Source organism: Helianthus annuus, chromosome 11, assembly GCF_002127325.2.
Source record: "Helianthus annuus cultivar XRQ/B chromosome 11, HanXRQr2.0-SUNRISE, whole genome shotgun sequence".
Lineage (NCBI taxonomy): Eukaryota > Viridiplantae > Streptophyta > Magnoliopsida > Asterales > Asteraceae > Helianthus > Helianthus annuus.
In genome coordinates this window covers 127,931,814-127,944,543 of record NC_035443.2, presented here as the reverse complement: position 1 = coordinate 127,944,543, position 12,730 = coordinate 127,931,814, and the positions used below count along the sequence as shown (strand labels likewise).

Genomic DNA, 12,730 nt, shown 5'->3' with positions numbered 1-12,730 from the left:
TACTCGATCCCTTTTTGCTTTACGTACTTTTGGGTGTTACATACGTTAGTTATTCTAAATCACAATCGACACACAACGCAAACACTATTTATACGCTAACCGTTATTGCATGCTACGTGTTATTCGATGAATGCTTGTATGTTATGTTAACACATTGATTGTTGCCTGACACCTTAGCAACAATAGTACTATAGTTTGGACTCAGCACCTGTCGTGGACAGGGGTTGTTAAGGGCTTTACTTTACGTGTCCCAGTGGGGATATGTATTGCGCATTCTACAACTCGCAATCACGTCTGTGCATATTTCTCTGTCGATAACCTACTAGCTTTCACTTTGCTACATGTTACATGCTGGTTATGCGTAAACGATTTCAAACTCTATTATTACTATTAAACTTGTATGCTCACCCTTACACTACGTGTATTGACCTCTATTTTAACGTATGTGGCAGGTGCTTAAGATGCTAGGAATTGCTGTGCTAGGGTGAATCAAGCTAGGGGTCTAGTTATGTCACGCTTAAATCTGAGTCGTCGGAACAGTATTTGTTTTTGAGACAATTATTTGTAATAACTGTATTTATTTGGATATGTTGTGGTATGGGACATGACGTTTAATTATCTAGTAATGAATAGTTGTTATGGATACTCATGGACAATCTGTTTCGCTCAGTACCATGCCCCGATGTTTCCGCCATCGGTTGGGGTGTGACATCATGGTTATATTGTATGTGGGCTATGCAAAATTTCTTTGTATAGATTCTAACACAACTTTTGAAATTGAGTTGTTAACCATCTCGAAGTGATGAGACTTCGTGTTGTATGCCACCGCAACAGCAAGTTAGTGAGAGATTCAATGGAGATCGAACACAATTAATGTATTAGAGAGAAATTTGATGAAAACATTTTTCCTTTCCACGTTGTCAGGTTAGATATATACTCAAATGAAATTTTTGTGTAAAATTTATATTTATGGTGAACTTCTTATTACACTATTTTTGTTAATTTGTTTTATCTATTTCACAAGTATTGTTGTATTATGGGTTTTTAGTTTTTATAGATACGTGATTGAATGATTGATGAGTTTATATTACATGGATTTTCAAACCGATTTAAACCGATTTGTAACCAAACCCGATTTGCACTACCAAACCGGTTTAAACCGGACCCAAATCGCCAGTTTGTATACCGGTTCCAGAGGTGCCCAAAACGGGTTTTTCAAGAACTGGGAACCGGGAAGGAACCAGTTCCCGATTTGGTCAACAAAGTCAAGAACCGGGTCAGGTAGGAACCGGTTCTGGGTACGTTCGGTTTTTGACCAGTTTGGGTCCGGGTTTTGATGAGGTACCGGGTCTAGTCCGGTTTAGTTCTTTTTCCAATCCCAGGTTTGGAACTAGCATGTACCCACGGGTCGGGTAGGAACCGGTTCTGGTTCCACCGGGTCGGGTAGGACCTCTACCTTTGAAGTGTCATTGGCTCGTCCATATCTTTTTCCATACACATCATCCAAGATTCACAACAAAATCATCAGAAAGATTCAAACTTACTACACTTGAGTATCAAAGTTTTAACTACACATCAAGATGCTAAATTTGTCCAAGTGAACCCAAAACACAAGCACGAAAGAAAACTAGAGTTCTACCCCAGATCATCATCGAGCTGACTTGACACCCCGCACGGTCAAACTTTTGACCAAACAGGAAAGACTAGACCTATGTATAGATCGATGGTGGGGACGAATTTAATTAAAAGTTACAATATAATCACGAAAACGCTACTGCAATAGAACCTTATTTTCACAAAGTACAGGTTGTTGGTTGTTCAAGCAGCCGACTTTATAGAGAGGGCTAACAATGTCAGTTTTGTCGAACTCATAGGGTCAGAACAAAGGGTGGTGCATCCCTTCGTGGACCAGCCACGGTTCGATAGATGTACACTTTATGAGCCTGACTGTCCTCACTATCTTCATCTTTCATGACTTCTACGTTCAACCTGGGCATCTCTTTAGCCAAGACCCGACATCCGTTCATAGTCAAATTACAAGCGGACATCCAAAGAGACCTCATTGATTCGTATTTGGTCAAACCTGAAAGCAAAGCAGCATTCCCAAACGGGCAGTCTCGTATCTCGAGCTTTCTCAGCCTCGGGCAGCCTCCCAGTACATACTTCAACCCCAAATCACTACTCCCTGCAAAAGCAACAGATAAAATCTCCAAGTTTTTTGCGTATTTCCCGATATACTCGAAAGTTAGATCGGTCAAAAGGCCAGAAACCGCAAGCCTTTGAAGGTTCGGGCAGGTCCTGACCACAGCACCGAAAGCTTCATCCATGGGTTCGTTGGTTACATAATCTGGTTGACCGAGGTTCATTATGCAGAGGCGAAAGTGGGTGAAACCTGGGCAGTTCTGCACGACGGTCGCGACCGCAGCGTTTGTCATTTGATGGCAGAAGTAGAGGACATAGTGCAGTTTCGGGCAGCCGCGAGAGACTGCGACAAAACCAGACTCGGTCACACCTGCAACATTCTCCTGCTCAAAAGGGTCAGCTGGGAAGACCCGAAGCTCTTCAAGCAACGGGCACCATGATCCAACGGCTTCTAAACCCATATCCCCTACAGTATCAAGAACCTGTAAAACATTACAAGTTTAATTAGCAAGTAAAATGCTATTTTCGCCACTGAAGTTTGGCCACTTTTGCGACTTTCGTCCAAAGGTTTGTTTTTCCGCATCTGGATCCAAAAGGTTTGAAATCTTGTCATTTTCATCCGACTCGTTAACTCCATTCATTTTTCTCCGTTAAGTCAGGAGTATTTTCGTATTTTTAGATATATATTTTATTAAACAAAAGAGCACTATAAGAAATAAAGATCCACCTCTGTTGACTTTTACTTAAAAAATTGTCTAAAAAGACGGAAATACCCCTGACTTAACGGAGAAAAATGGATGGAATTAACGAGTCTGATGAAACCATAGTTGTTAATGGCGAATAACGACAATAGCGATAAGGTACCTATATGCTACATAGCAAATAGTGATAAATAGCGGGCGGCTATTTTATAAATAGCGATACACTAGAAAAAAAGATTAAAAAGATTATATGTATATTACATCAAAATACCCTGGTATATATGCTATTGTATATGTATATTTAACAAATACCTAGAAAATAGCTATATTTAATTGCTATTTATATTTAAAAAAAAATTGTCGCTATTATCGCTACAACCCTAATAGCGAGTCTAGACCTATACGCTACGTAGCGCGCTATAGCGATCACTACGCTCGCTATTGACAACTATGGATGAAACTGGCAAGATTTCAAACCTTTTGGATCCAGATGCGGAAAAACAAACCTTTGAACGAAAGTTGCAAAACTGGACAAACCTAAGGGACGAAAATGGCATTTTACTCTTAATTAGTTTATCTAGTACACAAATTGATGATTTTCAACAAGTTTTTTCTAAAACTAGTTACCCAGAGGCGGCGTAGACTTTTGCAGTGTATGAGAAGCATTGCTAGCTCAAAGCTGCGCAATGCTGCACAACTCAGGTTTAAGAAAGTAAGACTTGCACATGCGGGGTAGATAACCGGTAGATAGAGCGAATTAGTATCCCATAAGCCGGAGATAGTCAGAAGGTTTTTACAGCTTCCGAAAGTAGCTTCTAGGTCAGCAACTGGACGGGTAACCAGATCTTGGGTGAAGGTTCCAGTACCAAGTTCTGTCAACTGTGGGGCCCGCAAAAGAAGCTTTTGCAATTGATCTAGATTAATGGTTCGGTTGACTTTCAAAACCCTTAATGACTTGCACCTTGTAACTAGCTTTTCAAGATCGTTGAAGTTGACTTCACTGTTTAAGCTTGCGAAATTTAGCACTTGTAATGTTGTTAAGGTTTCCGGAAAGCAACTTAACCAATCCCCACCAAGATCATCAATCCCGTTCTCTTGTATGTCTAGTTCTGCTAAGTTCCTATTTAGAAAAAAAAAAAAAAAAACAATATTTAGCACAAAAGCCAATATCCTCAAAAAGCATATCACACACCATACAAATGTACACGGAAAGTCCCTGAGGTTTACCAAAAATTTGGACTTAGTCCCTAGATTTCCAAAAGTACATAAATGGTCCCCGTGGTTTACACTTTGTAACGCATTTAGTCCCTAGCCAACAAATCTAAAGGTTTCAGCAAGTCCAAGTTAAGGACTAAATGTGTTATAAAGTGCAAACCACAGGGACCATCCATGTACTTTTGGAAAAAAGTTGGGGACTAAATGCATTACAAAAGGCAAACTTCATCAGTGTATTTTTGAAAAGCTAGGGACCAAAACGAAAATTTTGGTAAACCAGATTGATATGTAAAACAAGTGAGAGAGATGCAACTTTTGGTTGTAACTTGTAAATAAAGCTTATATGGTTGTATATAGAGCCAAACTTAGTTGGATAAAGATCGAAGTGGTTGTAATTTGTAAATAAAGATTTTTCACAGTTATTCAACAAATCAATACAGATTTTTTAAGTCATACTGAATGAAAACTTGATGGTCCAATAATGAAATACAAACATAATCCTGTAGAGGATGACATCAAGAACATGGCATCCATTAATGTTCAACGACAGGTCATATGTCACATCAAGAAAGCAACCATCAAAGCAAAGAAATAAACCATAACTTTATCAACCAAATCAAAGGCAAACAAGTGACTTTGTCCAACCCATACCATGATAAATCTTGCTTTTTTATCTTTTGATCCATGTTCATCAAACACCATATTCTACTGTTCATACTGCTCGATGACCAAGAGATACTGTTCTAGAATGAAACATTTCCAATAATGGCTTATTACAAAGATTAACTTCAAATAAACCTTTAATAGTCGCTAAAATCACTGCGATTTTCAGAATTGATTCATCTTATATTCTTATAACAGTTATCCTGACAATAAAGCAAGTAACATGCCTAAGAATTTAAATTATAACTTATACCTTTTTTTTACTATCTAAAACAGATTAAAGTTCACATCCAAATCACACACAAATTCAACTGAAATTTGATTTTTATAGTTCAAATGAGAAACACATTGAAGATACGTTACTATCTATTGCAATTTGCCACGACTAAAACTCAATACACATGTCAAACAATTACCACAGACTTATGAGCTTCAAATTTACATCAAAATCACACACAAATTCATGTAATCTAATATCACATTTCTTGCATAATAAAAACTGATTGGCAACTTCATATAAACTGAGAACAAATAAGAAAATCTCACCTGCAATGAGTGGCAATGGCTTTCAATCCATCCGTACTAAATCCATCACAACTCAAAAGCGACAAAGCTTTAAACTCCGGAAAATTCATTGCCAGAAACTCCAAACTCTCATCACTAACCGCCATCCTCTTCAACCGAAGCTCCTCAAGAAACGGATACGCCTTCGCGAGAACACTCAGCCATGGATAAACATCAGCTCCCCAATCCTCCGGTACCAAATTGAAATCTGAAAACCGAGGTTTCCCCTTCAACGTCACGCTACGAATCTTCGGAAACCTTCCTACAACAATCTCAGGCGATACCGAGTAACAATTTCCGATAAACACATGACGCCTGCTCCATCGCTCAGCGTTGTACCAGTCCTTACAGACTAGAGACACCGAACTCCGGTCCTTGTGCGAATTGATCAGTGAGAGCACCGGTTCTAGAACCTCATCCGGAAATGGACACATAGGAGTTGACTCAGGCGATACCAGATCAGGATCAACCGAATCAACTCGGTCAACCATCCTGGTTCGCTTCTGATTCAGATCCATACTTCACTGCAACAAAAAATCAATTAATATCACAGAACTCAATTTAGTACCAATTCGGTACATGATTCACACATGAATTTAACCTAAAAACGCTAAATTTGATGTATTTCACCAGTGAAATTTCTGCAAAAACTTCAATCAATCATTGTACTCAATTCAATCAAGATATACAGATGAGAAATTAACCTAAAAACTGCTGAGCTCGATGAAATTCACCGAGAAATTCCTGCTAAAACTTCAATTAAGCATTTTACTCAAATCAGCACACGATTCACAGATAAAATTAACCTAAAAACCGCTATGTTCAATGAAATTTCACCATTGAAATTCCTTCAAAAACTTCAATCAATCATTCTACTCAATTCATCACAAGATTCACAGATAAAATCAACCTAAAAACCGCTATAATCGATGAAATTTCACTGTTCAAATTTAAGCAAAAACTTCAATCAATCATAGTACTCAATTCGTCACAAAATTCACAGATCAAATTAACCTAAGACACGCTAAATTCGATGAAATTTCACCGTTGAAATTCCTGCAAAAACTTCAATCAATCATTGTACTCAATTCAACACACGATTCACAGAAAAAAATTACCTAAAAACCGCTAAATTCAATGAAACTTCATCATTGAAATTCCTGCAAAAGCTTCAATCAATCATTGTACTCAACTCATCACAAGATTCACATAACAAATCAACCTAAAAACCACAAAACTCTATGCAATTTCACTGCAAAAGCTTCAATCAATCATTTTACTCGATTCATCACAAGATTCACGGATAAAATTAACCTAAAACCACTAAATTCAACGAAATTTCACCGGAAAAATTCCTGCAAAAGCCTCAATCAATGATTCTAATCACTTCAGTTCATGATCTAAACATAGAATCTAATGAATTTCAATACGCCTAATTGGAGAAAAATCAAACTAAAAAAAAAAGTAAATCTGCACAGATTTATGAAGATTTGGAACTGAGGATCTGTAGATTAAGTGAAATTATTGAAGGAATATGAGAATCAAAGTGAGAAAACGTACATATGGTGGATTGAGGAAATTGATTTACATGATGAAAGAAGCCAATAATGGAAGTATGTGTTTCTCTCTCTAAAACCAGAGAAAAGAAGCCAGCTTACTGAGGAGAGAGAGAGAGATGCAAAACAAGTTACATTACAAGTCTCTATACTATATGATACTTTACATTTTACAACCTTAGGCTTTTCATTTCAATATAAAGTTTCATTGATAATTGATTAACGAATTTTCTCAATTATTTGATTAAAAGAATAACATAACGATAATTAATAAATGTCAACATGTAAACTATTTCAGTATCAGCTCGGTTTTTACAATACATGTATGATGCTGATGTCGACACTCGATATAGTAATCGAAAGAAATACATCGATCAAACACCATAAAAACAAATATCGGTCGCAATGTTATTCAGTCGGAGTTGGTTCAATTTGTAATGGCACCGGTAGGAACGTTAAGAAAACGACAAAAAGAAGACTGGTAATGATGTTGTTCGGGTGGCATCGGTACGGTACATGTACGATACCGACACTTTTAGTCGAAAGAGATACATCGATCAAAAACTACAAAATCAAATACCGGTACTAATGTTATTCAATTGCAAATGGTTCGGTTCATTATGACACATGTAGGAACATTAAGAAAATCATAAAAATGAAGACCGATACTAATACTTTGTCCGGACGACAAAGGTTCGTTGAGCATGGTAAAGGACAAAAAAAAGCATGTATATTTAACTTGTATCCTTTTAAATGAAATTTCATCGAAACATAGATAAATGTCCCATTACATCATTAAAATAATTTTTAATGAAAATAGTAAACAGCACCACTTTATATAAATAAAAAAAAACTACATTGTGAAGCTGCTTTGATGACATGTACTTTATTTGCTTCAATCACTTGTACATTACTATTCATAGTTCGTCTTTTAGTAAATTTGTTATCGAGATGTAGATAAATTAAGCACGTCGCAAGGACATATTAGAAACTTTGGAGTAAAGCGCAATTTGCGTCCATGTGGTTATTTGAAACACGCGCGTTGAGCCCCTAATCGCTAAAAACACCCCTAAGCCCATGTAATTTGTTGCAATGTGCGTCCTTAGTATTGAAAATGGTTGAATGCTTCAATGATATTCACAGAATATGATGCAAGTATATATACAAGAGAAACCCTAACTACCTATTAGCTATACAACGAATGTATCAATTAGGAATATATGTAATAAAGTACAGTAAATACAAAATATTCTGCTGGGAATATATCGTTAACTAATAGGCCCCCTCAGTCGTAGCGGTAGTGTTACGAACGCACAGACTTGACTTGAATCTGTTGAATAATTGTTTAGGGAGACCCTTGGTGAAGATGTCTGTGTACTGGTAATCAGCTGGAATGTGTAGAACTCTTATGTCACCCATACGCACCTTGTCACGAACAAAATGAATATCAATCTCAACATGTTTGGTTCGTTGATGTTGTACCGGATTACCAGACAAATACACGGCTGATACGTTATCACAAAAGATGATGGTGGCTTCGCGTGTAGGTATGTGTAGTTCAAGAAGTAGGTTGCGGATCCAGCTTGTTTCAGCTGCCGTGTTTGCAACACCTCTATATTCAGCTTCAGCACTCGAGCGGGAAACAGTGTGTTGACGTTTGGACGACCAGGATACGAGATTGTCCCCAGAAAAACACAAAAACCTGAAGTGGAACGTCTCGAGTCTGGGCAACCCCCCCAGTCTGCATCTGAATAGGCGGTCAGTTTCAAAGACTTGGAGGGTTTTATATGAAGAGCATGATCAGCCGTGCCTTTTAAATATCGTAGAATCCGTTTCAAATATTGAAAGTGAGGCTCGCGGGGTGCATGCATGAATAAACACACCTGTTGTACAACATAAGATATATCAGACCGAGTAAAAGTTAAGTATTTTAAGGCGCCGGCCAGGCTTCTGTAAAGAGTACCGTCAGACAAGGGTGTACCTACATGCACACTTAATTTTGAATCAGTGTCACATGGGGTGTTGCATGGCTTGCATGTGGACATGTTTGCTCATTCAAGGATGTCTCGAACATAAGAACCTTGTGAAAGAAATAATCCATCTCGGTTTCGTGTTACTTGAATGCCCAAGAAATGATGAAGGTGGCCTAAGTCTGTCATAGCAAACTCTGTTGACAAAGATGTAATAATATCTTGAAGCAAGTTGTCATCAGAGGCTGTTAGTATGATATCATCAACATAGAGTAATAAATATGCCATGCGTGATCCTTTGCGGTAGACAAAAAGAGAGGTGTCACACGACGTACTACGAAACCGCATTTTGTAATAAAAGTGGCAAACCTGTGATACCAAGCCCGTGGAGCTTGTTTAAGGCCGTATAGGGATTTGCGTAACTGGCAACAAATGACGGATGTTGTTTGTTGACAAACCCGGGTGGTTGAAACATGTAAACCGTTTCATTCAAGTCACCGTGTAGAAATGCATTTTTGACATCGAGTTGGTGAATTGGCCAAGCACGTGAAACGGCAATGCTAAGTACAGTCTGAATGGTAGTGGGTTTAACTACCGGACTAAAGGTATCGAAACAATCCATGCCAACCTGTTGAGATTTACCATTAACGACAAGGCGGGCTTTGTACCTTTGTAAAGTTCCATTTGCATGAAATTTGTGGCGATAAAGCCACATGCAATGGATGATATGTGCATTATGTGGTCGTGGAACTAACTCCCACGTGTTATTTTCCATTAAGGCTCTATATTCATCATTCATAGCCTCTTGCCAATGTGGATCGGTTAGAGCGGTGAGGTGTGATTTAGGGATAGGAGAAATTGTTGGTGAGGTGGAGGTGTGCAGATTGATGGGGTGTTTTGGTTTGGTGATCCCGGCTTTTAGGCGGGTGGTCATGTGATGGGTCGGTGGTTGTAGCGGCGGAGGTGGCGAGGGAGGCGATAAGGGAGCGGACGAATTATGTATGGTTGGTGGAGGAGTCGATTGTGTGTCGAAGTTCGGTTGAGCAGAGGGCGGGTTTGAATCGGGTTGGGTGTGTGACGTAGGAGGAGGATGTGCATGGGAAGGTGATGTAGGAGATGAGGTGGGGAAAGTAGGTAGGTTAGTGGGCACGGTGGGGACAGAAGGATGTGGATAAGGCTGAGGATTGGCAGGACCATGAAATGTATTAGGATGAGTGAAGATAGTAGTGGACAAGTCTTGTTCAAGGGGAGAATAATCACGTACCTGTTTCAGGATCAACTCTCCGTACCCTTTTAGGATAATGCGGCTTCCAATGACGAAACTCTTTCAGCGATTCAAACTTGATATATCCCCACATTGGAATATCATTCTGCCGCACAGGATAATCTAAAGATCTAACTTTAGGTAACTCTTCCACGTCCCACCATGGTAATGACATCACATCATATAAGTACTCAAAGTACTGTACCCCATATTCTCTTCTGATTGCATAAGCATCCACTTGTGGTAAGAAACCCCAGCTGATTATGTCACCGAGAGACACGCTTCGATCACGTTGATAGAACTTTAACGGTCTTTTAAACTTCCTCTCGTGAGTAACTTTGAACCATTTCTTTCGTTCTTCCTTCGCCAAATCTTTAGGAGAGCCATCAAAGTTTTTATCTTTCAAAATTTCAGCTACCTTTCTTCGCAACTCATCACGATTCTCTTCTGTAAAGAACTCCATCAGTATAGGCAACTGTGAAGTATCTTCACTAACACTTTCGTCATCCGTCCAATCTTCAACTTCGACTCTATCATACATATCAGCATCTTCAACATACTTATACTCGTAATCACGCTGCTGATTGATATCAAAGGCATTCAATTCTTCTTCAAAGTCGAATTTAAAGTCAGGAGTCACCATACGCATCATTTCTCTGATCGTTTCCAGCGTATATGTATGAAAATGTTCTCTTTCTTCACGATAAGTATCCAACCTCAGGATTAACTTTTCATTTATTTGAACATTTTGTGCATCACTCGACTCCCCCTTTCCATCTGCTCCCCCTAATTCTTCATTTACTGAATCGTTCATCAAATTGTCAACATTTTTCTCAGTGGAAGCCTCAGTAACTTTCAACCCTGGACCACCCTGAACATCATCATCATCATCGTCTTTACCAGAACCATGACTGCTCGCAGAATAGACTTTCTCATCTTTTTCATCTTCCTCTTCATCCTCCTCTTCTTCATCATCTTCATCACTATCACCAATCAACTCATCAAGAGGAGTATAATCCTCAAAAATACCAGAAACAGCAGAGATAGGCTCGGGATTTTCAACAACCGTAGAAGGAGCAATCGATCTTTCTGTCACTGCAGAACTTCCTTCAACTCCTTTGCCTTTTTCTTTCATTTGTTCATCAATTTTAGCTTGTCGTTCTGCTCTGAGCTCTTCAACTTGCAGCTCTTCAAACTTTTGCTCTACAGACGTTCCGAGCATGCTTTCAACTACTTTATTCAGCATATAGAACTCGTGATCTCTGAAAGCTTTAGCTGCTTCAAGCTCTTTGTTCTTCAACTTGAAGTATTCATTTTGCTCATCTCGTCGAGCTTTTTCTTCTTCCAGCTCAGCAACTCTCACCTTCAAGATGTCAATCTCTGACTGATCACTGTCAATTTTCTTCAACAGCTCTTTGTTATCACCCTCCAACCTCTTTACACGCATTTCAAGAATTCTTTCCCGATCTGCAACTTTCTTGTTTTCAGCGGCTAACTTCTTGTTCTCAGCAATCACTTCATCAACCTTCTTTTCAACATTCTTTACTTGTGAGGTGTTTGCAAAATCAAAATCTCCTACATCATCAAGGCTCATATTCAAATTCGAAGGAACATTTGGAAAATTTCGGTACCCTGCAGAACCAGGTGTTAGTTGACCTTGGGTGAGTGGAGGTGTTTGAAAAATTTCTTGCGATGTAAGAAGGGTTTGTTGTGGTGGTGGTGATAGATGTAGTGGTGAATGATGAATAGGTGATGGTTGTCTTGGTGGTGTTGGTTGTTTAGGTGATGAAGATTGTTGTGGTGGTGTAGGTTGTCAGGGTGGTGTTTGGATTGGTGATTGTGGTGGTGTTGGTGGTTTCTTGGTTTCTTTTGTTAGTTTCTTCTTTAGCACAATCTTAGGTATTTTAATCTTCGGTGTAACCTTTCTGATCTTTGGAGATATGACTTTCTTACGAGCTCCAGCTTTCTTTCTACCACTTGGAGGAGATTGTGACTCGGAGACATGTTCTGGAGAAGGAATATAAGCATCATCATCGTCCTTTTCCTGTCTCTTTCTCTTCCTCAATAACTTCTCTTGTTTTGTAGCTTCCTGAATTCTTCGTAAACGTTCAGTTTCATCAACTTCCTCTTATGAGGAACTCGAGGAGCTTGTAGTATCTTTATCCACATCATCTCCCTCAATGTCATCAATAACTTTATCTTTCCCTTTCTGAGATTCAACATTAACAACTTGATCAACTTCAACAACCACTGTTGGCCCTGTCTCTAAGATATCAGTATCAAACAACGTATGTTCATCAACATTAAACGGATCTTCTTCTGCAGCTACCACTGTTTCATCTTCTTCAGGTTCATCAACCAATAACGTTTTTGCAACTTTCTTTTGCTTCTTCTTTGGTTGTGATGAAGATCCTTCACCCTCTTGAACTTTAGGAGTGGCCTTCCTGTGTCTCCTCCCTGTTTCCTTCACATACCATTCATTCTTGGTGTTTTTGAAATCTTTAAGAATCTTCAGCTCTTCAGCATACGCTGCCTCTTTCATTTCAGCTTCGTTTCTCCAGTTCTGATGATCAACTAGATCTGGATCAACATAGTTAGCATCTTTTATAAAACCAAAGAATTCAGCACCAACTGTCGGTTCTGGGTGATTCGGGT

At 38.9% G+C, this 12,730-nt stretch overlaps 2 protein-coding genes across 3 annotated transcripts; both read right to left on the bottom strand.

Moving 5' to 3' along the window:
- Window positions 1-1,521: 1,521 nt before the first annotated feature.
- Window positions 1,522-7,009, bottom strand: LOC110890524 (transport inhibitor response 1-like protein Os04g0395600). Of its 2 annotated transcripts, XM_022138149.2 has the most exons (5): window positions 6,846-7,008; window positions 5,268-5,809; window positions 3,471-3,963; window positions 2,393-2,624; window positions 1,522-2,185 (listed from the first exon to the last, which is right to left on the bottom strand). In XM_022138149.2, the coding sequence occupies exons 2-5, from the start codon at window positions 5,801-5,803 to the stop codon at window positions 1,869-1,871; spliced, it is 1,578 nt and encodes a 525-aa protein (XP_021993841.1). In that variant the 5' UTR covers window positions 5,804-5,809; window positions 6,846-7,008; the 3' UTR covers window positions 1,522-1,868. The 2 variants fall into 2 exon arrangements, with proteins under 2 accessions (XP_021993841.1, XP_021993840.1); XM_022138148.2 differs by having other exon boundaries at window positions 1,522-2,624; window positions 6,846-7,009.
- Window positions 7,010-8,892: 1,883 nt separating this feature from the next.
- Window positions 8,893-9,745, bottom strand: LOC110888428 (uncharacterized mitochondrial protein AtMg00820-like). The gene is made up of 2 exons (XM_022135954.1): window positions 9,181-9,745; window positions 8,893-9,056 (listed from the first exon to the last, which is right to left on the bottom strand). Exons 1-2 carry the CDS (start codon window positions 9,743-9,745, stop codon window positions 8,893-8,895), a joined length of 729 nt encoding a protein of 242 aa, XP_021991646.1.
- Window positions 9,746-12,730: the final 2,985 nt, after the last annotated feature.

Coding starts and splice junctions, on each gene's coding strand:
- LOC110890524 (XM_022138148.2), bottom strand. CDS start 5,803: ATGGATCTGAATCAGAAGCGAACCAGGATGGTTGACCGAGTTGATTCG. Junction 3,964..5,267: donor GCCATTGCCACTCATTGCAG/GTGAGATTTTCT, acceptor TTTTCTAAATAG/GAACTTAGCAGAACTAGACA. Junction 2,625..3,470: donor AAAGTCTACGCCGCCTCTGG/GTAACTAGTTTT, acceptor AATGTTTTACAG/GTTCTTGATACTGTAGGGGA.
- LOC110888428 (XM_022135954.1), bottom strand. CDS start 9,745: ATGACCACCCGCCTAAAAGCCGGGATCACCAAACCAAAACACCCCATC. Junction 9,057..9,180: donor CCACGGGCTTGGTATCACAG/GTTTGCCACTTT, acceptor TCATACTAACAG/CCTCTGATGACAACTTGCTT.